General features: G+C 42.8%; 1 protein-coding gene across 4 annotated transcripts in view; it reads left to right on the forward strand.

The window, feature by feature from the left end:
* Positions 1–27,439, forward strand: part of DOCK4 (dedicator of cytokinesis 4) — a 368,315-nt gene that overhangs the window by 185,820 nt on the left and 155,056 nt on the right. For all 4 annotated transcript variants that reach the window (XM_033088115.1, XM_033088114.1, XM_033088112.1 and 1 more), the window contains exons 9-12: positions 16,029–16,110; positions 16,647–16,707; positions 20,545–20,677; positions 24,441–24,529. In XM_033088115.1, coding sequence (XP_032944006.1) covers positions 16,029–16,110; positions 16,647–16,707; positions 20,545–20,677; positions 24,441–24,529 — 365 coding nt within the window. The remainder of the gene's footprint in view (positions 1–16,028; positions 16,111–16,646; positions 16,708–20,544; positions 20,678–24,440; positions 24,530–27,439) is intronic.

Below are 27,439 nucleotides of genomic sequence, written 5' to 3' on the forward strand. Positions count from 1 at the left end.
TCTTTGAACTCAAGGTCCATAAGTTTAGTACCTCTGTTTCTTCTATGCAGTTTATTGTGTCAGGTCTTATGCGTAAGTCTTTGATCCATTTTGAATTAATTTTGATACATGGCGACAGATAGCAGCTCAGTTTCATTCTTTTGCACGTGACTTTCTAATTCAGCCAGCCCCATGTATTGAAGAGGCTGTCTTTTCTCCATTGTGTGGTATTTGCTTCTTGGTCAAAAATTATCTGTCCATATTTATGTTAGCCCTATTACCCAAAGCAATATCCAGATTTAATGCAATCCCCATCAAAATCCCAAAGGCATTTTTTAAAGAAATAGAACAAAAAATCATCAGATTTGTATGGAACCACAAAAGACCCTGAATAGCCAAAGCAATCCTAAGAAAAAAGAACAAGGCTGGAGGTATCACACTCCCTGACTTGAGCTTGTATTACAGGGCAACAGTAATCAAAACAGCATGGTATTGGCAGAAAAACAGATATACAGACCAATGGAATAGAATTGAGAACCCAGAAATAAACCCACATAAATACTGACCTTCTTTTAACCACACCCCCTTTCAGTCTTACCCTGTTTGAGTCTTTCCCTTTGCCCCAACATTATTTGGAGGCAAATCCCTGACATAGTATTATTTGCAAATGTAAATATTTCAGGATATATCTCTGAAAAAGGGAACCTAAAGAAATTACCATCTGAAACAATAATATTCCCTTAACATCATCAACTATCTATTTCCACTCAGTGTTCAGATTTCCCCTGTTGACTCATACATACTGTTTTACAAATTCCAAGTAAAGTCTTTGTAATTTACAAGATCCAGATAAAGTCCATATGTCGCAGTGGTTGATAAGTCTGTTAAGTTTTCACCTATGGTTGCCCTCTTCCACTCCCTCCTAGTTCCTTGTAATTTATTTGTTGAAGAAAGCTGGTCACTTTTTTAGAGTTTAAAGTCCAATTCAGTGAAAATTAGTGGAGAAAAGATGGTATAATGAAGGGAACGCTTTTGCTGTTAAATAAGATCGTTAGTGCTGCAATTTGCAAAAACATACAGTCTGTGTATAATCCTGATGACATTGGCCTGATCCCTGGCCTTCGGAAGTTACCTTTCGCAGGTGCAGGTGGTGGGGCCATCGTGTGCACAGCCTGTAGAAGCGTGATTAGGAAAGGTGGATGGTTATCCCTCTCACAAGGCAGACAGCTGTTAGGATGGGTTTTTAAAAATCTTCCCCCCATGAGGAAGTTTATTGAGTACTAACCATCTGCCAGACTGCATTCTAAATGTGTAAAATATTATGGAGAAAGGAAAAAAAAAGAAAACCCTTCCATTCTCTGGATCTTTTGGCTGGTGGAAGAATGAAATTGACATGAGAGAGTAACAAGAGAAAATCTAATTTTGTGCGCATGAGAACCCCACATATGTGAGAGGTTCGGAAACAGAAAGGGAAAATGAGGGCTATCTGACATTCTGAGCGAATGATGAGGTGAAGCACCTTAGAATTTCAGAGGTCGTCGCAAGGCAGCTGTTCAGTAACGAGTACTTTGCCCTGCCCTATAGATGGTCGAAAAGGTCATCTCTGATCATCTCTCATAATGGGCAAGGCTCCGAATTCAAGGTTTTCTAGGTAGTTGTGGGGGTGGGGGGTAGTCTCTCTTGAGCCCGCAGGGTCTTGGCTGCCCTTTGCTCAGAATAATCCGCATACCACAGAGGCGCATGCTGGATAATCGTTCCGAACGCTACAGCATTTTATCAGCACCGATTTTCTAGGTGAGGAAGCCATGCCCACAAAGTTAACTGCCTAAGCTTACAGAACAACTGGCAAGAGGCATCCCAAGCGGCAGGTGGGCCCCAAGGCCCACCCTCTGAATCGCCACACGCCACCCATGGCCTTGGCCACCTTTGTCCTCGAGGGCCTCGGTACGCGTTTGAATGTATAGTTGAGAAGGATCTTATTGGCCAGAGTTAGGGCTTCAATGATGGCGGGTCTTCATAAGTTGTTATAAATTATTGAGGATGATGACAGGGGAAGTAGTCTAGAGCCTCAGAAACATTCTGTGCTTTGGAAATGGGTTTTCCAAATGGAGTCCTTCTCCAAATACGTTAAGAAGAGCAGAGCAGTGGTAGCCCTGTGTGTGTCAGCGATTAGATTCAGTACTTGCAGGTGTCAAATGCAAAAGGAGTGAACATGTGCCAATTATCCCCTTGCCTTTCACTCAGTGGGACAGTGAAGCATGTGACATCTCAGCACCAGGAAGGGTACAGTTTCTGACCAAAACTTAAATTGTCGTTGAAATTGAGCCATATTTAGAAAACCAATTAATTGCACCTCACAACCATTTCTGCCTGAGGGTGGCCAAGAACAGGAGGCCTAGGAGCCCGTGGTGGCACCTCTGCTGTCCCAGTGCAGGCTGTTCTGACGGCATTTCACTCACGTGCACCTACCCCACACTTTTCCAGTTTGCCTCCCTCAGTTGTTTGTGTAAGGGCACCAGCCCAGGGCCCCCTGCAGGCCCAGCTAGATGACACTCAACTGTCAGCAAAATAGCCAGAATTTATTTATTTGAGTAGTGTACAGCTTTGATATGATTTCTCACTATAAAAGATAATTTATTAGTAAAAAAAAAAAAGTTTGCCAACTTAAGTTTCCTATGAGTAAAATGTTTTTAGAGGATATCTATCTGACTGAGAGGTTGTCATTTCCATGTCCACAGGTAGCTGGAAAAGTCAGGGACTCATTTCCCTAGGTAACATCTGAAATTTTATTTTATTCTAGTCTATTTATTAAAACAACAACAACAACAACAACAAAACACTTACATAATGCTTACGATGTAGGTAGGTACTCTTCTAAGCTCTTTAAAAAACACTAACTTATTTATCCCTTGTAACCATCCTATGTGGTAGGTGCTATTAAGATCCCCATATTTTTATAGATGGGGAAACTGAGACACAGAGAGGTTAATAACTTGCCCAGGGCTGCACAGCTTCCTGTAGTGGAGCTGGTATTTTATCGTGCATCAGTATTTGTGAGCACTGTTGTATACCCATTCTCATCTTCAATATTTATAATATTCTATATTCTTCTTTAATCAGTTTTTACTCAGCGTATAGTAAGGGGTCTGGTAAGGGGTGTTTTGTTTGTTTGCTTTTTCAGAAACGAGAGTGAGAGGGGCTTGAGCTTATTAAGAACTGACAGGAAGGGCCCAGGGGTGTGGTAATGGCCACAGTCTGGGGAGAGGGGATGTTACTGCTGGACCAGGGTCTCTTAGGCACCAGGAAACAAGCTTGAGATTGCAGGTGGGGGATTAGGCATGGGCCCAAGGAAGGGAGAAAGTGTGTGGATGAGCAAACCGAGGCATAGCATTGGGAATTTCAGGGTTTTTCCTAGAAAGGAATCAAACGACTTCACCTGATATGCTACAAGTGTCTCCTTTGGCTCGCACTTGAGATTGGCTGTTGCACTATTTGGCGATAGAAATAGTCAGTGTGTGTGTGTGCTTTCCATAGGCTGAGCAGCTATGAATGTTGTATTGTCTTACCTTTCACATGTTGATGACGGGGCCAGTGAAAACAACACAGCTCACTGGTTGACCACCTCCCTTAAAACTTCCATTACTTTGCTGGTGTATTCTAAGGCTTCATTTACCTACCTTGTAAATTTGTTTCAGGGCTAATCCAGCACTGTATTTCATTCTCATCAGAGAATATTTTTAATAGGGCCTGAGTGTCACCAGTGGGTGTAACTAAGCTCGCTCTAGGGCTGCTCATGTGTACAAGCTTCTGGCAGGGGCTTTCACTTGAGAAACTAGCAGCATGATAGCACTTCTGGGAAAAGTCTTATGCTGGTGGTTAAATACAAAAAGTCTTATCCTAAGAGTTTAATTAAATTTACTTTCTGCTGGTACCTTATTCACATACTTCTCTGAAGTTACGTATTATATTTTTTTCCTACCATTATACAGCCAAACTCTCCATTTTGTTTGAGATTCTTCATTTGTATATACATTTTACATGGCCTATAATTACCTCCTTTTCAGTATATCGTTCCAATTCTGTCACTGAAGAAAAATATAACTGGTGTATATTGTTGGTGAGGCACAGGTAGTTTTTAGTGTGTGCTCATCCTAAACTACGAAACAGAGCTGAATTTCTCTCCATCTTGAGTCTTCCTGTATCTTGCACAGGCACCACTGTAGAGTATGTTAGAGCCCAGGCTCTGGATTTAGAGGGCCCAGGTTCAAATCCTGGCTTTGCCAATCAGTGGCTACACCAGGTTGGTCAATTTTCTCTTATGGTTGTTAACCTATGTGTTAACTGAGGATAATAGTGGTACTTTCCTCTGGGGATTAAATGAGATAATACATACACTTCGTAGTGTATTGCTGGGCACATAATTGATCAGTAAATCTTAGCTATTATCCGGGTGAGGATTTTTAAAAACCAAAACAGGAGCTATACGTTAACATAACCAGAAATGATATATGGTGTTCAGTCTCGGATTCCTGAAGAAATCAGATATTCCAAGGAATTATTGTTGATGCTTTAGGTATATGTCATTATATATGAACTGAAAATAATATTTTTGATAATGTATTGGGCAAAACTTAAGGGCTGTTTTCCTGATGGTCTAGGACCTTTGGTAGTCTTTAACACGTGCATGAGCTTTGACTCATCTATAAAGCAAAACAGGCAACTGTGAGACGATTCATATTCTGTGAGAGGAAATACCTTATAAGCCTCAGCAAAAGTCTCTGTCTATTTGAGGGCCACCTTCCAGGAACCTCCGAATTAGTAGAGGTTCATCCTCCCAAAGGTGAGGAAGTTCTCCAGTCACCTGAATGTCCTGTGACCTTTAACCATCCCTGTTCATCACTCACTCATCACACAGGTGCGTACGAGAACTGTTGTGTGCCAGCAGTACGGGGCCCAACTGGAGATGCAGAGGTGGACCCTGAAGCAAGTGGCAGAAGGGGTCCGGGGCACAAGGAAGGAAAAGAAGAGGGACGCGTCTGCTGGCGTGGGAGGCAGGGCGAGGAGGGCAGTGAGGTGGGCGTAAGTGTTACGATGGAAACAGGAGACCGGGTTTGTCGGCTCCATCTTTTGTAAGTACAGTGGGGAAGCCCGGTCTGCTGGGGTTTGAGAGCAAGAGAGAATGAAAGCAAGTAGAGGGCTGGAAGTGAGTTGCAGGAACAAGGTCGGCGAACTTTGAGCAAAAGTGTGATAGGACGTGAGTTCATGACAAAGAGATTGCTGAGTGAATGGAGAGCCCCCCGCCCCCAGGGGGAGGCATCTGAAGCCGGCAGTGAGCCAGGCCCCCAAGTTACACAGCTTTTTCTAGGGGTGCTCAGGAAATGGGGATCAGCAGCAGGGGCTGGTGGGCTGGGAGAGTGAGACATTACAGTTAGAAAAGAATGAGAAGTTAGGAACTTGGCACAGCGATGAGGAAAGTCAAAGGCATAACAGTCATAGCTTCCAAGGGTCTCTTCAGACGCTGACATACACGATCTCGTAACCTTTTTACTCTGAAAGGAAATTAAAGAGCTCATGCTTCTTTTGAAAAGACTCAGTTACTGGGAAATTTCTTTTTCAAGAGCTTACAGAAGGGAGAGAGACTATTCAGCCCAGACTCAGAACAGTGCTAATATTTTTGCGTATACATTGCAGTGTGTAGCACTGTTAAGAAAGCAGATATGGTATTTTTATCTCGCTGAGTTCTGTGCTAGAATTTCTCATTTCATACATTGTTTACGGCTTATCATTGTGTGATCACACACGTTGGGCATCTCCATCTTCACATAAATTAGGATCATTTTTTGTTTTGAACGTTGAAAGGTAGTTGGCGTAGCTCTCTTTTTGTAGTTCTATACTATCAAGCGAACTCAACATCATAACCTCTCCAAAGCAAGACCACAGTGGAGGGAAATAGCCTGACCGTCGTCTGTGCAGGGGTGCGACTGAGCACTCAGACAGATGTGGAGGGCCTTCGGAGGTCCCCCTCAGATGCGGTAGTGTCGACTCTTCCACACAAGACACGAGACATGCCGGGGTGTCTGTACATCGGGGACCCGCAGTGACCCTCCCCCGGACCCCCCGTGTGAGGGCACTACTGCTTCCACCCTCCCCCTTCTCCGTCCGATTCTTCTGACTGCTGTCACTTCCGAGTTCATCAGATTTTGCAGTTTGCTTCCCCTTTGGTCACACTTCTGTGTCACATAGAAAACACAAATAATTGCTTTAGAGAGGTGGTGATGTCCTTAACAGAAGAGATTTCAAGGAATGGCCTGGGAGGAAGATCTAAATTAAAATAGGCAAAGAGCTAACTTTATTCATTCGGAGAATACCCAGGGGAGAAGTGATCCAGTCTTTTTCTCTAGCGTCTTAAGAGCCTCACAATTCCAATTACTTTTGAAATGGTAAATTACTGCATTATTACAATAGTAACTGGCTGTCTTTTACACTTTGCTACAAGGACTTACTTGGGCTACTCGTCTTTTTACCTAAACAGCTCCGTGCTTTAGAACGAACGTAACCAGAACTCCCTTCCACCCCTATTCCTGGGTTGAAAAGACGACCAGATTGTTATTCTTTTTACCAGGATGCTGGTCATGTCTGTCTTTCCTCCTCTGCCATGTCTGCCAGCTGTAGGGAATTTACATTAATTTAGTTTCCCTAAATTCCCTAAGGAGAAAGTTACAGTCACACATAGCAGTGCACCTGGCAGGGGCTTCTTTGGTATTCAGTGCCATGTAGGTAGTAAGATGATTCAGCTCTGACAGAGGGCTTCTTCCTGCTACGGCCTTTGTTAGACTCTTTTCTCACCATAGGGCGTGACCCTGTCCTCATCCTTGTGTCCCCTGCACCCTTTGGAGCCCTGGACACTGGCCATGCGGTTAGAGGAAGCTTACAAGTCTGTCATGGTTGAGGCAGAGCATTAAAAGATCATGCCATTCTTGTCTTAATCTTTTCTCTCCTCATTCCACTCCAGTGGGGATGTGCTTATTAATCAGACAGAAGCCAAGGTGTTGAGTGCGTCAGAAATGCTTATGGATGGAGTTCTTTCATGTTACCCCGTGTGAATCAGAACCGCCCTCTCAGACCCTTCTCTGACGGAGCATCTTTTGCAAACACGGTCATGCCAAACAAAAAGTAAATAAAAATTGGCAGGTAAATGTAGAGCATCTTTCCAGTTAGAGATTTTTGCTTCCAAGTCAAATAGATTGTATCTTCTTTTAATTTCCGTTGAACATCATAGGTTTCACACTATTGGCGTTTATCCTTTCATCAGACAATTAATTATTGCTTTCCTCCCCAGGGCCTGGGACTGATCTGGGCATTGGGGAACACATCAACGCATAAAACAGGAAAAGAAAAATTTCTGCCCTCCCAAAACTTATGATCTGTTCATGTTTAAGACACTTTTAAGCTTTAAGTCAAAAGATACATATATATGTGTATATATATATATATATATATATATATATTTAAACCTTATTGTGGTGATAATTGTTAATAAAGTTACATAGATTTCAGGTGTACAATTCTGTATTACATCATCGATAAATCCCATTGTGTGTTCACCACCCAGAGTCAGTTCTCCTTCCATCACCGTATATTTGATCCCCTTTACCCTCATCTTCCACCCCTCTCCCCACTTACTCTCTGGTAACCACTAAACTATTGTCTGTGTCTATAAGTTTTTGTTTCTTTATTTGTCTTGTTTTTTTGTTGTTTTCAATTTTATATCCCACATATCAGTGAAATCGTATGGTTCTCTACTTTTTCTGTCTGACTTATTTCGCTCAGCATAATAATCTCAAGATCCATCCGTGTTGTTGCAAATGGTACTATTTCATCTTTTCTTATGGCAGAATAGTATTCCATTGTGTATATATACCACAACTTCTTTATCCATTCATCTGTCGAAGGACACTTTGGTTGTCTCCATGTCTTGGCCACTGTAAATAAAGCTGTGATGAACATCAGAGCAAAAATATTCAAAAGATATTTTTAAAGGCTAGATTTCTATACCATCTCTTTGTATGGTAACCAATGTACTAGTTTCATTTCACAAACATATTTGCAGCATTTAAGCAATGCTTCCTAACCTTTCCAGTGCCTAAAGCTCCTTTCAAACTTATGAGAACTGTCATTACAAAAATTAATATGCCTCTTCCCATACACCTTGACATTTGCATATCCATTTAGAGACTTTGTAGCTTCCTAGTTAAAAAAGGGATTTGGTCTTGTAAAAGTCCAATTGCATGCATCATCTAGTTAAGAAATAGTATTTAATGATGACTTAGGTGTTTTTTTTTTAAGTTGTAATAAATACAAAGAATCCATCAGTAAGCTGTTGGAAGGGAAATTTTATTTTGAATTTCTTTTTAAAAAAATGGAACATCTTTTTGATGAAACAGTACATGCATGAAGGATGTGTGATACTGATTGTTTTCGCAAGGCTTGAATTACTGACATTTTTATTATTTAGTCTGTTTTTGTGTAAGGTTTCTCTGCCTCTGTGGGGAACTGCGTGCTGCACCCAAGAGCACTTAGAAAGAGCTTAGCTTTGCTATGCTTTGGAGAGTCCTGGGTACAGGTACTTCCCTCACAAAGAGGCATTGTTGGAAAGGTCAGAATCATTACCGTGTGAAGCTCAGAGTGATTCCTCCCTCCTGAAATGCCAGAGATGCAGGCTTTACAATGATCACATCATGTAAATTCCCAGAAGAAGAAGAATATCCTGTCCTCACACGTGCTGCCTCCTTTCAGACCTTCTCATTTCACCTTGACTGGATCCTATCACCACCTACTTGTTGGTACTTCTCTGACAAGCTTGTTTCCCACCGAAATTCTTGAGTAAGTTGTTTAGAGATTGATGCAAACAAGTATTTTTCTGCGTTGTTTAGTTAAACGGTATAGCTGTTTCTCAGAGTTTTACTTGCATTCCACGTTGGGATTTCTAGGGCGACACGTCCTCTGAACTTGCAGTCATTATTGTTTTTCTCAAATCAGTAGTCAGTCCAGATCATTTCTTTCATCCGTCAGTCAGTTGTTTGGCCTGGGATTAGCAGAGCCACTGTGAAACACCACGTGCCCTGTACCTTGCTTGTTTATAACTTTCCAAAGGATTGCATTCCTTTCTTCATTGAGTTTTTCTTTCCTAAAAAGAGTTCTGACTCAGGTATCTTTATTCTCTGAAACGAAAAATAAGATGGACATGGTTTTAGCTCATGCTGAGTCGTAAGAAAGAACCAGTCTGATATTCCAAATTGGCAATAGAGTTGACTATAAAACTATCTCCCTGTATCATTCAACTAAAGCCAAATCCTTTGCTATCCCAACAGCGCCATTGCATGAGTTGCTTACTTAGTCCCCCAACACTGAAAAGTTTGTAAAGGGAATCTAGGCTTGGACATTCATATTTAAAAAAGAACAAAAGAACAAGTCCAAGTCTGTCTGGTTTTGTAGGTAAACCACTACCTGGAGTCAGGTTCACCCTTTTCCCATTTCTCTTTCATCAGAAGAGCTCATGTCCCTACTTAGCTTTAGTTTTAACATCAGAAAGCACATTGATAGCCTTTTTTAGGACGGCCTGCTTGAGGAGCTGCTTTCGTTTATTGCTACAGAAAAACTCTGTCATTTGTGTCAGTCACATGGTTGGGAGAAGAAAGGGGAACAGTCTCTGACCTGAAGATATCAGGTGTGTGTTGCCGGTTTTCTAATATATATGATTGTTGTAAAAGAGAGTCAGCGATTCTGACTAGTTAGGGCCTGGGCCACAGAGGGCCTTTTAGGTCCATCCTGACTGTAAGTCAGGGTCTCCAGGGTGGGGCCTGGGCTTTATGCAGCCGCCTGGGAGAATGTTGTGAGCACTCAGCTCAGGATCTCCTGCAGGAGAAGGTCAGGGGTCTCTTCTGTTTACCACTGAGTGTTCCTTTCATCCTTCTTCTGTGCCACTGTGAGCACAATGCCCTCGGTGTAGAGGCCACCCAGGGCGGCCAGCATACCTGCTACCCCTTTCCCCCAGAGCACCTTGCCTGGACTGCAGTAGCACCAGCTCCCGGGGTCCTACCATTTAGAATGCCACCTGAGCGTGCCCATTCTGAGTTGTCCTTTGTCCTCGTTCTAGGAAGCAATGCAGTCACCGTTCCCCACACGGGTGGTTGCCAGCATCTGCCACTATTAGTCAGCCAGCCAGAAAGCATCTGAGAAAACGCAGGAGTGTTTCGATCTCCTTCTAGTATACTTGCTCTTGCTGCCTTTTGCATCGAGGCTCCAGCGTCTGCACAGCTGATGCATCCGTCCTCTAACTTCTTCTCACCGGTCCCTTTCCATGTCCCTGCTCCCTGTTTGTCTCTGGCTCCTGGTGCATCTCCCCTCACCCCTACTTTCTATAGAATAGGTGTTAATTGTTATCCTCACACAGTATAGTTAAATTCAAGACAAGTGGCTTTGCTTTTCCAAAGATGCTGTATGGAGTATTTGGGGGGGTAAAACTGTTTTATAAAGTATGAGACAAATAGAACTGGACAGCTCAATTATTTTTCCAATTGGTTTGCCAGAAGATGAACATCTAAATGTTCTCTCTCTGTGCTTACTGTTACTGTTGGAGACCATACATTTATTTCAATGATTTGAATGTTCGCAATGATTCTAGAAGGATTCTTTGTAATTGATCAGACTTCTGATCTCTCCCATCACGTGCTGCAACCCAAGATAATATTACCCAGTCATATATTTTTCGCTGAAGTTCATATTATATAGCCTCACTAGGCAGTTTTTCTTCTTAGAGAGAGGTGAGTTACAGACAGAGAAACAGGAATCCACACAGGGAAGTGTAAAAATCTCTCTGGCATTGACCGTTCCTAACTGTAGGGGCCTTGCTCTCTGAAGGTGACAGACTGTACTAGGCCCACCCAATGGAAGAGCCACTTGACGTGATTACCCAGAAGGCGGGGAGGACCCTCCTGCAGCCAACTTGAAGGCTTCCAAGATGTTAGGTATGGCCTTTCCTCCAGAAGAGGAGGGAGACTGCCCTGAGCACTTATAACAGGAGGTGGGTGGGAGCACCCCGTCCTGCTGCGGAGCGGAAGAGAAGCCAAGATGGTCTTCAAACCCCTCCTGTGCCTCCCGCTTTATTTACATCACCGGTGAGAACTTTTCCACCACACTCTGCTCTTGAAATACCCTTGTCATGATGAGAGGCCATTTTGATGGCATCAGAATGTCACTGGTGATGCTGAGCAGGTGACCACAGCTGTGTTTGTGGCTTGCTTCCTTTCTTCGGCCTCATGCATGTTTTTTTTAAATTGTTACTGTACTGAAAATATTCACACTGAGAACCCTTGGTTCCCGTGAATGCTGAGTCTTGCTCTTGGTCCCTCTCCTGTGTTCTCCGATATTTCTGAGACAGTGTGGCATTTTGGTGAAGAGCTGAGACTCCGAGTTAGACTCTGGATGTTAAAATCCTGGCCCTACCCTTGACCAGCCGGGCAGTTGGCCAGCGTGCCTGACAACGCCACGCCCCAGCTCTCTCACATGGAAAATGGGATGACAGTGGTTCCTGCTCCATAGGGTGGTTCTGAGAATTTAATAGAAAATCCATGGAAAGTGGATCTCACAGTGCTGAGCACAGGGCATGTATTTATTTGGACTATTTTTCCGGACAATGCTGGGGAAGGTTATTTATGCTCTTACGTCATTATCTTGATTTCCTCAGATCCTTGATAGAATGAGGTAGGTTATAAATAATAAGTAATTGTGGTTTGTTATTCTTTATTTCGATAGAAATAATTTGTCATTGTCCATTTATAACATAATGATTTAGAATGGCTCACATGCGTAATTCAGGTAGACAGTAAATTTCTGCGGCCGTGGAATTTCCTCTGGGAGAACCTGGCAGTGAAGAGGGAAGTCAGATGATTTTTCTCTGCTGGTAATAGTACAAACTCTCATTTCTTGGTGTTTCTAGAAGTGCTTATTCATTCTTAGACAAAGAAGGTGGCAATATTCTCCCTTGAAAACATATTATGTCACTGTAGATTTCTCTATTACTATCCTATATAACAAGAATATAAAATGTGCAGGGGGACAGGGTCAAATGTACAACTGAGAATCTGTAGGTGCCATGAAGTTAATTAGGTGGACCTCAGGTCTGGTGGTGAGGTGCCATTAATTGAAATGTCTCTTTGGAGAATGTCTTGCTTTCCCTAAAGGACATAAAACAAAGGACATTATAAGGAAGAAAGGGAAAGTCAGGAGGGAGTTAAATCTCCCCAGTTACTTATATTTTGTTGTATTTTATCCTAAAAGATTGCATTTGTTCAGTCTTATCAAACGCTACGGAAGTACCGTATCATTGGCCAGCAGCTGGGGATGTAAGGTTCACAGCCAAGGGCCTGGATTCTGGTTGCTCACAGTGTAATAGAAAGAGTCACACAAACGTCTTAAGATTAGGGGGAAAAAAGGATCAGTGATCTAAAGGAGGTGTGCACATTTTATAATAGGATACTTTTCAAATTCACAAAAACTAGTTTTGCTTCCTGATAGAGAGTAAAAAATTCCTTTGTGTGTGGACACACAAGTTTGAGAGAATTTTTGAAGATGTGCCAGAACAAAATGTCATTGACTTGTTCGGTTTCTTCCCCCCAGCCTTGAAGGCATACGTTCTGGTATCCTCCAAATGTGAGTGAGAAAGTGGGTGGGTATTTGTCATCCAAAGATTCTGAAATGCATTGCCATAGGCTTCTTTTTCTCTTAACAATTTGTCGATCGTGGTTGCTGTATCACCAAGTATGAAGAGAAATTGATTGAGTTTGCATCCCTAACAACTTGTCACCAAATGAATAAAAAGCATTTTTAAAAATTAGCCACAAAAGTTTTCTTTTTGCCTTTAAAAGAAATCTGGTTTGGGGTGGTAGATGAGGGTAAAGGGGATCAAATATATGGTGATGGAAAGAGCACTGACTCTGGGTGGTGAACACACAATGTGAGATATAGATGATGTGTTACAGAATTGTACACCTGAAATCTATGTAACTTTACTCACAATTGTCACCCCCAATAAACTTTAATGAAAAAAGTCTGGTTTTGAAAACACTACACATGACTTATTTTTCCACAGTTCCCATCTTCAGTCTGTTTTTATTTCCCCATGAAAGCATGCTTAACCTAAGGGCTGTGTTATTGGCTTAGTACACATTGATATTCTTTCTGAAGAAGGATATGACATAGTCTAATATTTGCGTAATCAGGAATCTGTCTAGACTAGTGAAATGAAAATAGTGACAGAACCATGGGGATCTCTTTCTGAAACAGAATATGTTAGGAAACATTGTTTTACCAGAATATTGGTGAAACTTGCACATACAGAATTGTATTTTGTATCAGTATAAAAGTTACGGTTTTAATATCTAGAGTGCCCCGTTGACTTTTGCATATTATCTTATTGGTATTCATCATTTTAGACTGACCTGTCAGAGGAGAATGTGAATATTGTTTCTAATGTTTCAGTAGGGTGAAGAGAAGCATCTCAAAAAAATAGAGAGTAGATCATGCTGTCCGTGATACACGAGAGGGAAAAATGGTGTTTGGGGCTAAAACAGAATCAGTAAACAGTATATATTAGTAGGTGACTGATGGCTAAGAAGCAAAACCAAATGCTGGTCTTAAATCTCAGGATTTTTGGCAAGCTCAAAAACCACAATCTGAAATATTTTTGGAGTTTGTTCTGCATTTGTTTCGTAAAATAATTTATTTCCCAAGTCATTTTTCCTACATATATTTCATTGAAGAAACTACCAAGGAGCCAGGGACTGCTTTGAAAACATGCTCAATCACAATTCCTACTTCTTTCATTCCTGTTAGCCCAGGAAGGGCGTGAGGTCAGTTACCCTGAACTCTTGGGACCAGGCTAGACTGGGCCAATGGGTGTGCCAGGCAGTTGAATGACTTCTCCTCTATCTCAATATGCTGGAAATATTTGCTCAATATTTCTGTAGAGCAGAAAAAGAACTTACCTTATTGCATGCACATGAAGTGTGAGGGTTTTGAATTGGTATGTGGGATAAAATCCCTGCTCGGCCACGTACCAGCTCTGTGATCTTGGGCACGACGAATCACTGTTTCTCAGTTTTTCCATCTATAAAATGGGCACAGTACCAATTTTAAAAGGGCACAGTGCAGGTAAAATGAGTTAATCCATGTAAAGTCCTTAGAAGAGAGCCCATCAAATGTCGAATTCCCCCCAAAATAGTAGTACCAGATAATATGATTATTTAAACTGTAATTCACTTACCCCAAGACGAGTTTTTGCACATTTCCTTTCAGCATAGCTTACATTTGAAATAAGAGTGCATTTTCTTCTGCTGTTAAGAGAGATTATGGTCCTATTCCTTGAACTATAGTAAATGACAATTGGATATGATTAATTTCACCTAGCAGCCTCCACTTCTGAATTGTATCATAAGGAAATTGAGCTCCACTGGAGAATTCTTGCAGCAGTTTATGGTGTCTTTATTTATACCTCATTGGCCACCACTCTGGGGGGGAAAAACAACAACATAGGTAATACCGTGTTTCCCCGAAAATAAGACCTCGCCGGACCATCAGCTCTAATGCGTCTTTTGGAGCAAAAATTAATATAAGACCCGGCTTTATTTTACTATAATATAAGACCAAGCCTAATATAATATAATACCAGGTATAATATAATATAATACAATATAATACCGGGTCTTATAATAATTTTCGCTCCAAAAGCTGCTTTAGAGCTGATGGTCCGGCTGGGTCTTATTTTCGGGGGACACAGTCGGCGTGGAAATGAGCCCATAGAATGTGTGCATGGATTGGTTGCCTTTTCTCACATGAGAGGTCAGGAGTAGGCGTACTATAAAAATAGGACGAGGTAAGTCAAATGGTTGAATCTCTTAAACATATCTATCTAGATTTAGATCGTAAAGGAGAATGAAAGAGCCATACATTCAAATCCATATGCTTCCTTGGAGATCTCACTGTGGTTCTCGTTTATTCTCCTCTATGGGAGAAGGGAGATTTTGGATGACAGAGCCATTATTTTAGGCAAGGACCCAGTGACTCGGTCCGTCCTGAACCTTTTACTAAGCGCCCCCCACTCCCTTTCCTTGTTTGTCTCCTGGGCTAAGCTGCACTGCCCGAGGCCACACTGTGTGCTAATCCATGTCCTGTGTATGTTGGCTGGGTGTTTTCTGCCTGAGCCACCAGCCATTGGATTCCATCATAGGCATCAGGATATTGAAATCCAGAAGCTCAGGGTAGCTGGTGCAGTAATTTTTCTTGGGTTGATACTTATTTTATTTTTTTGCACATAAGTAAATCGTGTAACACATTCCCTTGGATCGAAATGGTGTCCACAAGTATTTATATTGACTTGAATTAGTGTGTGATCATTTTGTGTTTGCATTAAATGTAAGTGGCACTGTATTTTCCAATGCAAGGTCTGTGGGGAGTTTGAGGTTTTCTGCTCCTCTGTGGAACAAAGGAAATTCAGGTTTTATTTCTTGGGTCCTCGTTCTGTGTTTTGGGTTATAGACTTATGACAGCATCAACTATTAAGCCTTCTAATGGATGGTTACCACTCAGAGTGGCCTCCTTGTGTGATGTTAATTAAATAATATGACACAGATGTGAAAAAATACCTTAGATGGAAGCACATGTAACCCTTCAGTTGGTGTTTTCTCTTTTAGTGCATTAGTTTCTATTTTAAAAATAGAAACCATGAGGTCACTGATATGGAAACCTATTCTTTTAAAAGTTAATTTATTGTTTGCATATATCTTTATGTTTTCTGCTTTCCCAGTTTTATCAGATGTGAAACAAATGTTGATTGTCTAGGGTGTGCTTCTATTTTGTATAAGCCTGTTTGATGTCACATGAATTACCTAATAAGTTTTGAGCTTAACGCGGGATGAAGAGCAACTAGAAAAGTGATAAGTTCTGAAATATTCAGTAATTTTCAAACTATTAAACTGTGTTTCCTCTTGCAGTGAAAGATTTTTCTTGAGGCTGAATAGAAACGGGCTTCCCAAAGCCCCAGATAAACCAGAACGACACTGCTCTCTCTTTGTGGTAAGTGGATCTTGGTTCAGCCAGGAAATGGAGTCTTCCAACTGTACTTCATATTATTTGGGAGAAATAAATTATTGTGAGAGAACATAGTGAATTTGCTTCAACTTTGTACACAGCGCAAAGAGTATAGTAGTGCCCAGAATTCTGACGACCACCATTCCCAGTCACGCCTCTGTTCCTCCAGTGTATGCATGTATTAGAGCCTCTTACGCTATTGCCACGGCCCGGTGGTCATGGTGGTGACAGCTCAGCATGGCCTTGGGTATTTAGTGTGTACTTGATACATGTTTGTGGAATGAGTGCGAGATTGAAATAAAAATGAGCTTTCCCTGTAAATCTAATTTGACATCATTAGACCAACAGTGAGGTCGATTGCAGTGGTATAATTAGAATAGGATTTGAACGCTAGGCTTCTGCTACAAAAATTCCATAAAGATTGTCTGTGTTGGTCTTTGTCTTCTATTATTTGTGAAAATAAATAAATGCTTCCCCATAAATTAGGAGTTTTAGAATAACCGTATTGTATTTTTTGGCAGGACTTGGGTAGCAGCGAGCTGAGAAGGGACATCTATGTCACTGTACACATTATCCGAATCGGTAGGTACGACTCGCGTCGGTGTGACAGGAGCTCCGCGGGGGAAGGGGAGGTCCCTGTGTCATTGTGCCATGGTCACCACCTGGACCACAGAGAAGTCAGATACAGATGTGAATCTGAGAAACGCAGAACTGGGGAGTTGGCCTTGCCTGCCCCAAGCTCACAAAAATAGATTTTGTTCTCTTTCCGTGTCAGTCCTTACGTAGGCTGTTGTGATCCATCTGGTGTTACTGGACTCCCTAAACATAATCGGATTCAGAAGTTTCAGAGTCATCATTTTAAATTGTAACTTCTGCTCACAGCAGAAATTAAACTTTTGGAAGCTGAATCTCCTGCAAGTTTATGAAAACTTTGCAGTTGCATTTTCCAATGCACGGGATGCTTCAGTCTTATTGTAAAAGATGCTACAATAAAGGGGTTTGGAAATACTGAATGTTGTATATGTATCTTTTTCTCTTGTATAATATCAATGGCTTATTATAGGGTCTGAGAAGTCCTGCAGGGAAAAATTAGAATGTCTCTGACTTGGTTGACCTTGCTCTCCCAAAGTTTGTTCTGACTGTGGGAACATTTATATAAGGTGACACTTCACATTCTCAGGACACACTTTGGTGTTCTAGATGAACTTGTATAACAGAGCCAGAAGACATTCCCTCATTTTTACACCTACAATGCCTCTAGAAGAAGGAGTTTTAGGGCAAAGGACATGGGTCAAAAGGAGGATGGCGGAGCCAACACAGTTTTTCTGTTGGAGCCCAGCAGCTGATAGTGAGAACTACCTCCCGCTGACCACATTCGGTGACAGTGCTTGCCTGGAAATGCATCTGCAGGATGGCAGTGTCTCACCACTTGCAATCCCGCAAGGCCTTCTTTATTTTTACAGTCTCTTGTTTTATGCACATGATCACCACAAGGTACATCGAGACTAAAACCTGTGGTCCCAACATAGATTTTCTGTATATTTTTTTCTCATAAAAATCTGTTGTGAAAACCCATTTTCATTTTATACTATTTTTACATTGAAGGGACAGTAGAAATTTTCAGAAAAGCAAACCGTCTTTGGTTTTGTTTCAGTTTTCTCTTTACAAATGTGTGTGTGGCATAAAATTAAGAACAAACCTTTCAAACATTGGAAAAATGGGAATGCATGCTGCTGTGTGTTTATGAGATAAAGCCTCTGTTCACAGGATGGCAGGAGTGCAGTTTGTTATGCAAGTCTTTGTGTTATTTTAGTTTTTCAAGTTTGTAATACCAATAGTTAACATAGACTGTGGTTTTGGATATATTCATGGAAACACTGCTAAAACTTGAATATAACTTTTTACAGCATTGAGAGAAAAAGTAAAGCACTTTTGCTTTCAGAACTTCTGAAAAGGCATGTAGAGGTTTGTGATGGTAGAAATGCACGGGGCAGAGTGCCGAGGTGCTCTGCTGGCCCGTGCTCTGGGCGGCCCCTTCACTCACAGGGTTACGGCCAGGGCAGCCACTTCCCTAGTATGGCCTGTCACAGGGCCGCCTTGAAGTCCATGACGTCTGATCAGTGAGTACAGTTTTTTGCTAAGATTTCCGTGATCATTAAGTCGTCAGAATGTATGTTGAATCAGAAGTTACCCCTCCCCCATTCGCACCCCAATCTTTGGTCAAATTAACACGTCACTAAGATGACTGCAAACATTTGCCTGATGATGGTGTTTACTGGCTTGACATTTTGAGACAGAGGAGAAATAAGAGTGCAGGTGAGAAACTCTAAGAAAGGTCTAGACTTAGCCTGCTGAGGTAAAATTAAGGCGCGGAGGACCTTTTCTTGAATGTCCCTTGTACCTACTTTACTAGGAAAAGGGCACGCTGACCCTCACTGGCTGCGGAGAGCAGGAACGATAGCCTCCTGCCTCGAATTTAATTGATTGGGTCTTTGATTGGAAAAGGGAGGGGAAAAAAAGAACTAGTTTCATATCTTCCTGTCTATTCGCTTAAGTTCTTTCCACCTCCATGTCTCCCTTTTGGCTTTTGGCTGGTTGCTAAGTATTTTGATCTTTCCCCACTCCTACTTTCCTTTCTGCTTAGAGAATTTCCCTAGAAATCTGATCAGAACTATGAACTGTTATTAACCCTGGAGGTGGGAACACTAGGGCTGGCAACACATCGTCTTTACAGTCTGGTAATCGGACCAGAGCTCTGGGATCCAAAGCTGTGGTGCCCACAGAGCCAGCAAAGAAAACTGAAAGTTGAGAGTCTGAGGACCAGTGGTATGGTGGTTGGGGAGTCAGAAGGATGACAGGCACCTAGGGAGTCTTCTCAAGTTGTCCCCAGAGAATGCTGCCTGCATCTCCTTTACTTTGCAGTTGTCCCCAAGCACCCATAGTTTTTTCTTGACTGTAGTTGTAGCTGAAGCGGGTAGAAAAAAATCAGACTGACGTGCATGCCATCTATAAACTCCTAGCAATTTAGAGCTAGAAGAACCATTGGGAATATTCTTGTGGAGATTTCAGGTTTTGTTTTGTTTTTCTAAAAAACTTACGGTATGATGTTAAATGACTTGGCAATACTCTACTCAGAAATCTTCTAATCACTTTGTCATCTTGCATTTACAAGGAAATGATTAAGTAAGACAAAATACATTTTTAAAATCATGATATTGATAAAGACTGGAGTATATATTCCATCCTGATGTACTCTGTAATAATATTTAAAACAGGGAAAAGCTTTTTTTCTGTTTAATGAGTGACCAAAGTTTTAAATTTGTTTAAATCAATTCTGTAAGTAAAAAGATTTATTGATAAATAAGTTCAAATATGGCATTTTAAAGTGTTTGATTTGCAGGTGAAATTTATATTAAAACATAGATTGAAATTTAGCCATATATTATAGCATCAGGCCATGAAAACATGGTATTTGAAATGCTTATGTTTTGTGCATCTAAACAGCAACTGACTTATCTTGACCATGTTTTAGTTTTGATTCTCACTGATAAAATGAGAGGTTTTCAGGCTACTCTGTGTAAACATTTGCATGAAAAAGGTATTTTGGAGAGGGAGTTTTTCTTCTCATTAATCCAAGCGGTATTGGATATTGCCATCCCTCTTTTTTCTATTTAACATTGGGTTTAAGAAGATCTAGAGACCCTAGTTATGCTATAGGAAAATTTTGCTCAGATGGAAATAAGCATCTGTAAACAGATTTGCACATTTTTTTCATTTTTCCTTAATGAAACTTGTATTAACTTGTTATAGCTCCAGTGTAGTCTCTGTTTTCAAAGGAAAACAGTATCTCCATAATACATTTAAACATGTACTCGTATAACTATTTCAATAAGTTAAAACTGTGTCAGAGTGAACACCTTCCCAGGGATTTCAGCCACTGGCTCTGTTTTAATCAGTCCCAGCCCTGAGCCAGGAAAGGGCACGCTCACTTCATCACCTGTGCAGCTATTCCCCAAGGGAACCTCAAACGCTTCCTTTCCAAGGTGAAATATTTAAAATCGTTTTTTAAATATGGAAGTTTTTTAAAATAGAAAACTGAAAGAGGCACCATTCCTACCTTTATTGATGCGAACCTCCTGGGGTGTCTTCACGAATCTTTGGGACCACGGTTCCCCCACACGGGCTCAGCACCGATCTTCATGTTTCATCCGTGGCAGCTGATGCCCCGAGTTTAAGCTGCGTATCCAAGGTCACACAGCAAGGTGGTCGGAGAGGAGAGTCACAACTGAAGCAACACCATCAACTGCCCCAAACCTCTGTGCTTTCCATTGTCCAATTACATTTCGTATGAGACTACCTGGTAGCTGTGTGTGTCTATTGAAGATGCGCTAATCCAACGTTTGCTTTTTAATTGCACAGGCCGAATGGGGGCAGGAGAGAAAAAGAATGCATGTAGTGTTCAGTACCGGCGACCCTTTGGCTGTGCAGTTCTTAGCATTGCTGACCTGTTGACCGGAGAGACGAAAGATGACCTCATCCTGAAAGTGTACATGTAAGGAGCGTGTGCGCGGTGGGGGCGGGGCGGGGCGGGGCGGGCGCCGCGGGCTGTGGGATCCTGTGTGGTGCCTGCTGCTCACTGTGTGCGGTGGCCGAGCAGGGATGCGCTGAGTTCTGAGCTATTCCTCAGACTCACTGTAAAGTGCGGACGCGCTCCAGGCGAGCCTGCAGACCACCACTCGCCAGTGCCAGTCGGGGGAATTAGGAAATCGAGGACAGGAACATAGACAGTTTCTCAGTTGGGGAGACCAGCCCCTGTGTAGAGGACCTCCTGTGAATTGAAAACCTGACGTGTCTTTCCCTCAGAGAGGTCATTTGTCCTTGAAAAACGGAAATGGTTTTCAACATAAACTCATTAGAATTAGGAGAAGGAAGCCCAGGGGATTGTCCTCTTACTTCCTGTATTATTAGTGTGCTCGGGCTGCCTGAACAAAGTACCATGAACAGGGAGGCTTCGACAATAGGCATGGAGTATCTCAGGGTTCTGGAGGGCTGTGAGGTTTGCCTGCGGACGTGGACAGCCGTGACTTTGGATGCACCGCACACCTCTGCCATTGCCCTCACAGCGGCTTTCCTGTGTGTCCGCCTGTCTCTTGTCCATATTTCCCCTGTAATAAACTTGTAGCTCTACAGGGTTAGGGCCCACCCCAGTGACCTCGTTGTAACTTGATTACCCATGTGAACACCCTGTTTCCAAACAAGGTTACATTCTGAGGTACTAGGGGTTGTTAGGACATCAACATTATCTTTTTTTGGGGGGAGACACATTTCAACTCATAATACTCCACTAAGAAAACCACGTAATGTGTTCCAAATCCAAAGGGTAATGGTTTTTCAAGTGCCAGGGTTCCTGAGCACCCCACCTGGAGCACCTGCCCACAGGTTTGGGCATTGAGAGTGACATACAGTGCTGAGTGCAGAGCAGACCCATGGGGAAGGGGGTGGGTTCCACTCTCCTGATCTGAAGACCTTGCCACCGGCCACCTCCGGGAGTGAGCTTGCTGTAGTTTTCTGTCCTGGCTGTTGAGGTAACACATCCAACGTATGCCAGTAGTGTTTTCGTGTGTGGGGGTAACATGAGTGGCCCCCCTGCCTGGGGGACAATTGCCTTTTGATCACTGCTGCAGCGTTTCATAGATGTATTCACTCTCTACCCAGTTCCCCTGGGACTTACACCACACATTTCTAATTAACGGACAAAGATTTGTCGATAGCCTGTGGTTTACGACCGGAAACTCTGTTGATTTCTTTTAAGGGGGGCTAAAATCTGTGACCTTGATTTTAAACTTGAAAACTTCTGATGAAACTGGTGGGTAGTAAAGCTCGCTACTCTTTCTGTCCCATGGCAGCCTGAATTCCAGGGATTGGGCTTACATCCATGGTACTCTTGCCAAACTCTACCGGTGGTCATAAAACGTAATTTATTTGGAACAATACTGCTGATAATAAGCACCATTTACTAGGTGCTTACTGAGTGCAAGGGACTGTGTGAAGCACTTCGCATGTGTCGTGTCACTTCATCGTCACAAAAAAATAAAATATGCGAAGCAGATGCTGTTGGCTCAGTTTTATACATAAGGGGACGGAGAGGCTAAATAACCTGCCCGGAGACACCCAGCTAAGAAGAGAAGAGTGGGAACCAGACTTGAAGTCAGGACTGTCTGACTCCAGACCTGAGCTCCCCTGTTACCAGGTCGTGTGCTTCCAGGTGTTAGTTCACATCCCTGTATAGTAATGTGAGAAGGAAGCCGTTATGCGGCATTGCTTTTTAAGAAAGCTGAAACTCCTCCCAAGTGCAATCTCATTGTTTCTTAGTGTGGTCTATCCAGATGTGGGTAGCAAGAGCGATGCATATCTTGCCATCGGGAAGACTTAGGGACCTGTCGTTGCATGCATGACCCTTGATGATGTGGGCGGCTAAAGGAGACCCAGAAGTCTAGCTCTGCCTGTGGGAGACACTCGCTCTCCTAAAAATAAATCATACTGCTCTTTGTGGTTCTTATTGTCTGTTTTTTATAAGCATCAGGTAAGGTTTGGAGTTATTTTTGCTGGAAGAGAGATCCCTGAAGAATGCCAGTTCAGCAGGTTTTGAAGCTGTTACAGGACGAATGCTAGCCAGGCAAATCAGTCCCTGTAGGTTACGAAGGAGCTGTGAATTTAGTAAAACATTTTAGGGAAATGCCTATTAGAGACAATTTGGAATAAACTTCTATTTATTAAGGTGACCAAATCCTTAGCCCACCTGGGCCTCAAATACAGAACAATAACAAATACCTCATCTGAGTCTGGAAGATATTTCAGTCACATGCTTCAGGAGCTTTGATTTTATTTGGAGTTTTGTAGGTTAAAAGCAGGAATTCCGGAGTCTCTTAACTATATAATAGGAAGCAAGCCATCTTTCTTCCTTCCCCACTGGGTTAAAATAAACAAACTGGAGGCAGGATGCACTAGCCGGGAATGTGGTGTCTTACAGCTGGACAGGTGGGCGAGCTGCTTTCATCCACCTTAATTTTCTAGCCGTCCACGATTCAGCTGGCAAACTACTGCGAAGTGGCTCGGAAGTAAACTCCAGCAGGTTCCTCCTGGAAAAGCTTATGGGGATAAAATCAATAAATACGTAAGCACATATCATGAATGGTCCGCCACGGACAAGGTCACGAGGAAACGGAGTCTGTGCTCTGGCGCCATTTGATTGATAGTATATAGAATCTGGACATTCAGGATTCCTGGGAGGCGGCCCCTCTGCCTAATAAAACAGCAGTGAAACTACAAACATGTCCAGAGGAGAGAAGCCCTTCCAAGCCTAACTGGGGGAGCTGTGGCAGTAAAGAGGGATTGCTAGACCCAAACGTTTCCAAGCTACGAGGAGTTACCAGTCAGGGACACCCACCCATTCATTCTTGCAGCTGATGCTTTTTAAGCACCCACAACATTCAAAATGAGGGGTACACAGATAATAACCAGTCCCAGATCCAGTGCCCAAGAACTTTAGGTCTCCTGGGTGAACCACGTCATGTAAACAAAGATAACATGACTTGGTGAGTGATGAGAGTTAAAAAGAACAAGGCCCAGGTGGCTATGGGAGTGAGAAGACGGAGAGATGACTTTACCCAGAAGTGGGAAATCTGGGAGGGCACTTTAATTGCCCTTTGGGGAATCCTGGCACCCCTCCACCCCCGCCAGTGCAGGTTGTGTTAGCCTCAGTTTCTTTCTGCTTGAGTCGGTGCATTTTGGTGCTAGCTGGAATTGGTCATGTTACAGTAAGTGGAGACTCGCTGATGAGAACTAGCATTTCTTGAGCATTACTACATGCCAGGCATTATCCTAAACCCGTTTATTTAATGTTCTAGTGTGTTACCCCCATTTCACAAATGAAGACACCAAGGCACAGAGAGGATCAACAACATACCCAAAGACCGTAATTCAGTTAGTGTAGATTCGAATCTAGAGAATCAGACTCTAAGTTTTTGCTGCATTGTCCTCTTAGATCTTGGGTGGGGGGAAGGGGTCCTCATATACTGTGAGCTGTTCCTCCCGGTCGCTTCTGGCCTGAGGTAGCTGGTCACGCATTACCCAATACAGGATTCCTATTCATCTCGGGGCGACCATGCTAAAGCTGACAGTCGCTTGTTGGGAGCTCCAGGGAGGCTGAAGGAAGTACATCAAGGTGCTTACGCCCCAAAGAGCGGCTGTGCTATTATGGTCATTGCTTGGTGTCATTGTCAGCAAAGCTCCACAGGGTGTTTATGTTTTCCTAGGTGTAACACAGAGAGTGAGTGGTACCAAATCCACGAGAACATCATCAAAAAGCTGAACGCGCGTTATAATTTGACTGGCTCCAACGCGGGTGAGTATGCGGGGAAGGCTGACTCTCCCTACCCTTTCCATTTCCGTGTACGTGCCTGGATAAGGAAGAAATGGTCTGCCCTTGCTTTTTCCCTCTAGTCGTTCCCTCACTTGAAAAATGCACTGTCAACATTCTGGTATGTCTTCCTATGCTGTAGTAGACTTGTACCGGAACTCTCCCTAAAAAAATGTCTTCCATTCAGGTTTGAAACAAGGCAGCATATCTGAGTTTGTGCAGTAGTCCCGAGTCTTGAGACCTCTGAGTTGTTACTGATTGCTAACAGCCAAACGACAGATATGCTTGGGCTCATGACTGCTGCGGGTAACAGGGTTGAGGAACTTGGAAATCCGTCAGTAAGGCCCAGGAAAAACATGCTTCACTGCCCACAGCTGGAAGTCCCATTGTTGTACTAGACAACAAGCAGGCAGGCTCCATATTGAAACTGGCTAAGGAGAGTGACGTTGACTACAGTGTCACAGAGAGAAACATTAGGCACACTTGTTCAGAAGGAAACTGCAATATTAGGTCGCGTTATAAATCATGTGTTCTACGGTACGGTCTTATACTAGTAACACGCTCTAGAACATATGACGTCACATACTAGCATATCTGGATTATATAGTATATATAGTGACGTCTCTACGTTAGGTCAGTGGACAGAAACTTGGTGCGTGTTGTTTGCTCCCCACCCCCCTTTTCTAACCATATTGAAGAACATAAACCATGAGGTGTGTGCTTTCACTGACATAAACTTCAGATTAAGTATGCTGTTATTTGACCTGAATACGCTGTCCTCAAGCTTCAGCATCAGATAAATGCAGCCTTACATTGACTGCCTAACGAGTTTCCACAGTTGTGTGAGCCAACTTCCTTAAGAAATCCATGTCTCTAAAAAGAAAAGAAAAGAAAAGAAAAGAAAAGACTGGTTTCTAAAGTCCTGACCGTAGACATTTGTGTTCTAGTCCAACTTGCCTGGCAATTAGAAGAAGCAGAGTTTAAATGCAGACCACCCTTGTTTTCCACACCTGTGCACATCTTGCTAGGTCAGAATGACTCACAGAGAGAAGTAACTGCTGGCAGAGACTCTGTGACTCAGCCCAGCGAGAGCCCTGAGTGGGCACACCCCGCACGCATGGCAGCGCTCAGGCTATGATAAGGGCTGAGGTCAGTTTTCTCCTCCCTCTCCCAAGAGTTGGGGAGGGAGCTTGGGTTTTAATTGAGTCACACAAAGTCTGACAGTTCCCACTAAATAAACAGGAGGCGTGCTCTTACTCTTGCGGGCAGGTCTGTAAAGAGCTAGGGGGACACAGTAGCAGTGGAATAGAAACACCATCAGGAAACAAGTCTACTTAGAAACTGGTATGTGCCCTTGTCTTCTCTTTTTCTGCCAAAGAATGGTAGTGGCACTCGACTCCAAGAAGGAAGGGTCACACATTCTGTCTCCTTGGGAAGTCCCCCAGGGGCTTACACCTGTTCCACGTGATCCACGTGCTTAGTCAGCTTTGTTGACCGGCTGACCACTTACTCTTGCTGGAATCCTGGGTGAGGGTACCAGGAAGTGTGACCCACCCACCTCCTTCCCTGAGTGTTACCTGTTCTGTTTCTAGCCACTGTGCTGACATGAAAATCTCCTTGTTGCATCTTGGGAAACAGCGAAAGACGTCATGGTGCTGGGGAGCCCTGGAGAAAGGGTTTCCCCTCCCTTTGGCAGACCCAAAATGGGCCACTACCCATTTTGCTGCCTGCTGTGGTGCTTAGATTCCTGGGCAGCCAAAGGGAGGCCCTCTCGACTTGGCTTTTGAGGCAGATCCCTTCTGCTCTCCTGTCCTGATGGCCCAGCCGCTCTCCCTCCTCATCCTTTCAAGCCTGAGTCCCAGGCAGCTGCACGCAGACAGCATCTCTGCCTTCTGTTCCTCTGGCCTCCGCCTGACCCCTTCTGGCTCTCTGAAGCCAAGGCAAATCCATGGTAAGCCTCATCACTCCCAAACAGTGCTCCAGGGAGACAAAGCTCAGCAAGAAACTTTAACAAAAAAAAAAAAAAAAAAGAAAGAAATAACTAAGCCCTTTACTCTTTCCACTTTAGTTTCTACCCTTCCATCTTGGTGGGTCATTTTTCTATGTGAACGTCACCTGGATCTAGTAGCCTTCTCTTGAAAAGGCAATTTTAAGTTGAGTAGATAGGTGTTGGGGAGCTTTTTGACTTTATTATTGAAAGGGAGGCTCTCTAATGACTTACTTAAAAATAGTGGAGGAAGCAAGGATACACAAAATTGAAGTGGGAAATTGGGGTGCCTGATGTTCAAACAATCACTGTGGTTCGATATGTCAACTTCCCTGTTTTCTCCTTGGACCATGGAATTGTTGATTAAATAAAAGCAGTGCAGTCAAACGTTTTCAAGAGAATTGAGTTTACTCAGCAATGTATTGGTTTTTTTCCCCCTGCTTCCCCCCTGCTGTTTCTTGGTCATTGGTACTAAAAAAGAAAGAAAAAACAAGAATAACTTGAAATTAGTTTTGGAAAAAATTCTACCACTTCATTTGGAGTCCCTTTATGCTTCGTTGATATCCTCCTGTCTCTTGGAGTTGTAATTTTGTCTGTTTAACTGATCTATCTAGTTAACTGTTTTTTTTGTGTTTTTTTTCCTTCTAACCTAAGACTTACGTTGCAAAGGTACATTAACCACTGTCGTCGTCGTGTTTAGAAACTGGAGGAAAATTGCAAGGGATCCATTTAACATTTCAAGATAAAAACAATAATAGAATTAACATATCTCTGTGGTTACATCTATAGTTAGGTTGAGTACATTCAAATTTCCAAAGTTGTGCTCTGTGGGAAGTTTAAAATCCAAACGTAATATTTTAAGAATTTGAAATTCTAAAACTACTCACTAAAGTGATCCTGGTTTAGGT

This window comes from Rhinolophus ferrumequinum, chromosome 20, assembly GCF_004115265.2.
Source record: "Rhinolophus ferrumequinum isolate MPI-CBG mRhiFer1 chromosome 20, mRhiFer1_v1.p, whole genome shotgun sequence".
Lineage (NCBI taxonomy): Eukaryota > Metazoa > Chordata > Mammalia > Chiroptera > Rhinolophidae > Rhinolophus > Rhinolophus ferrumequinum.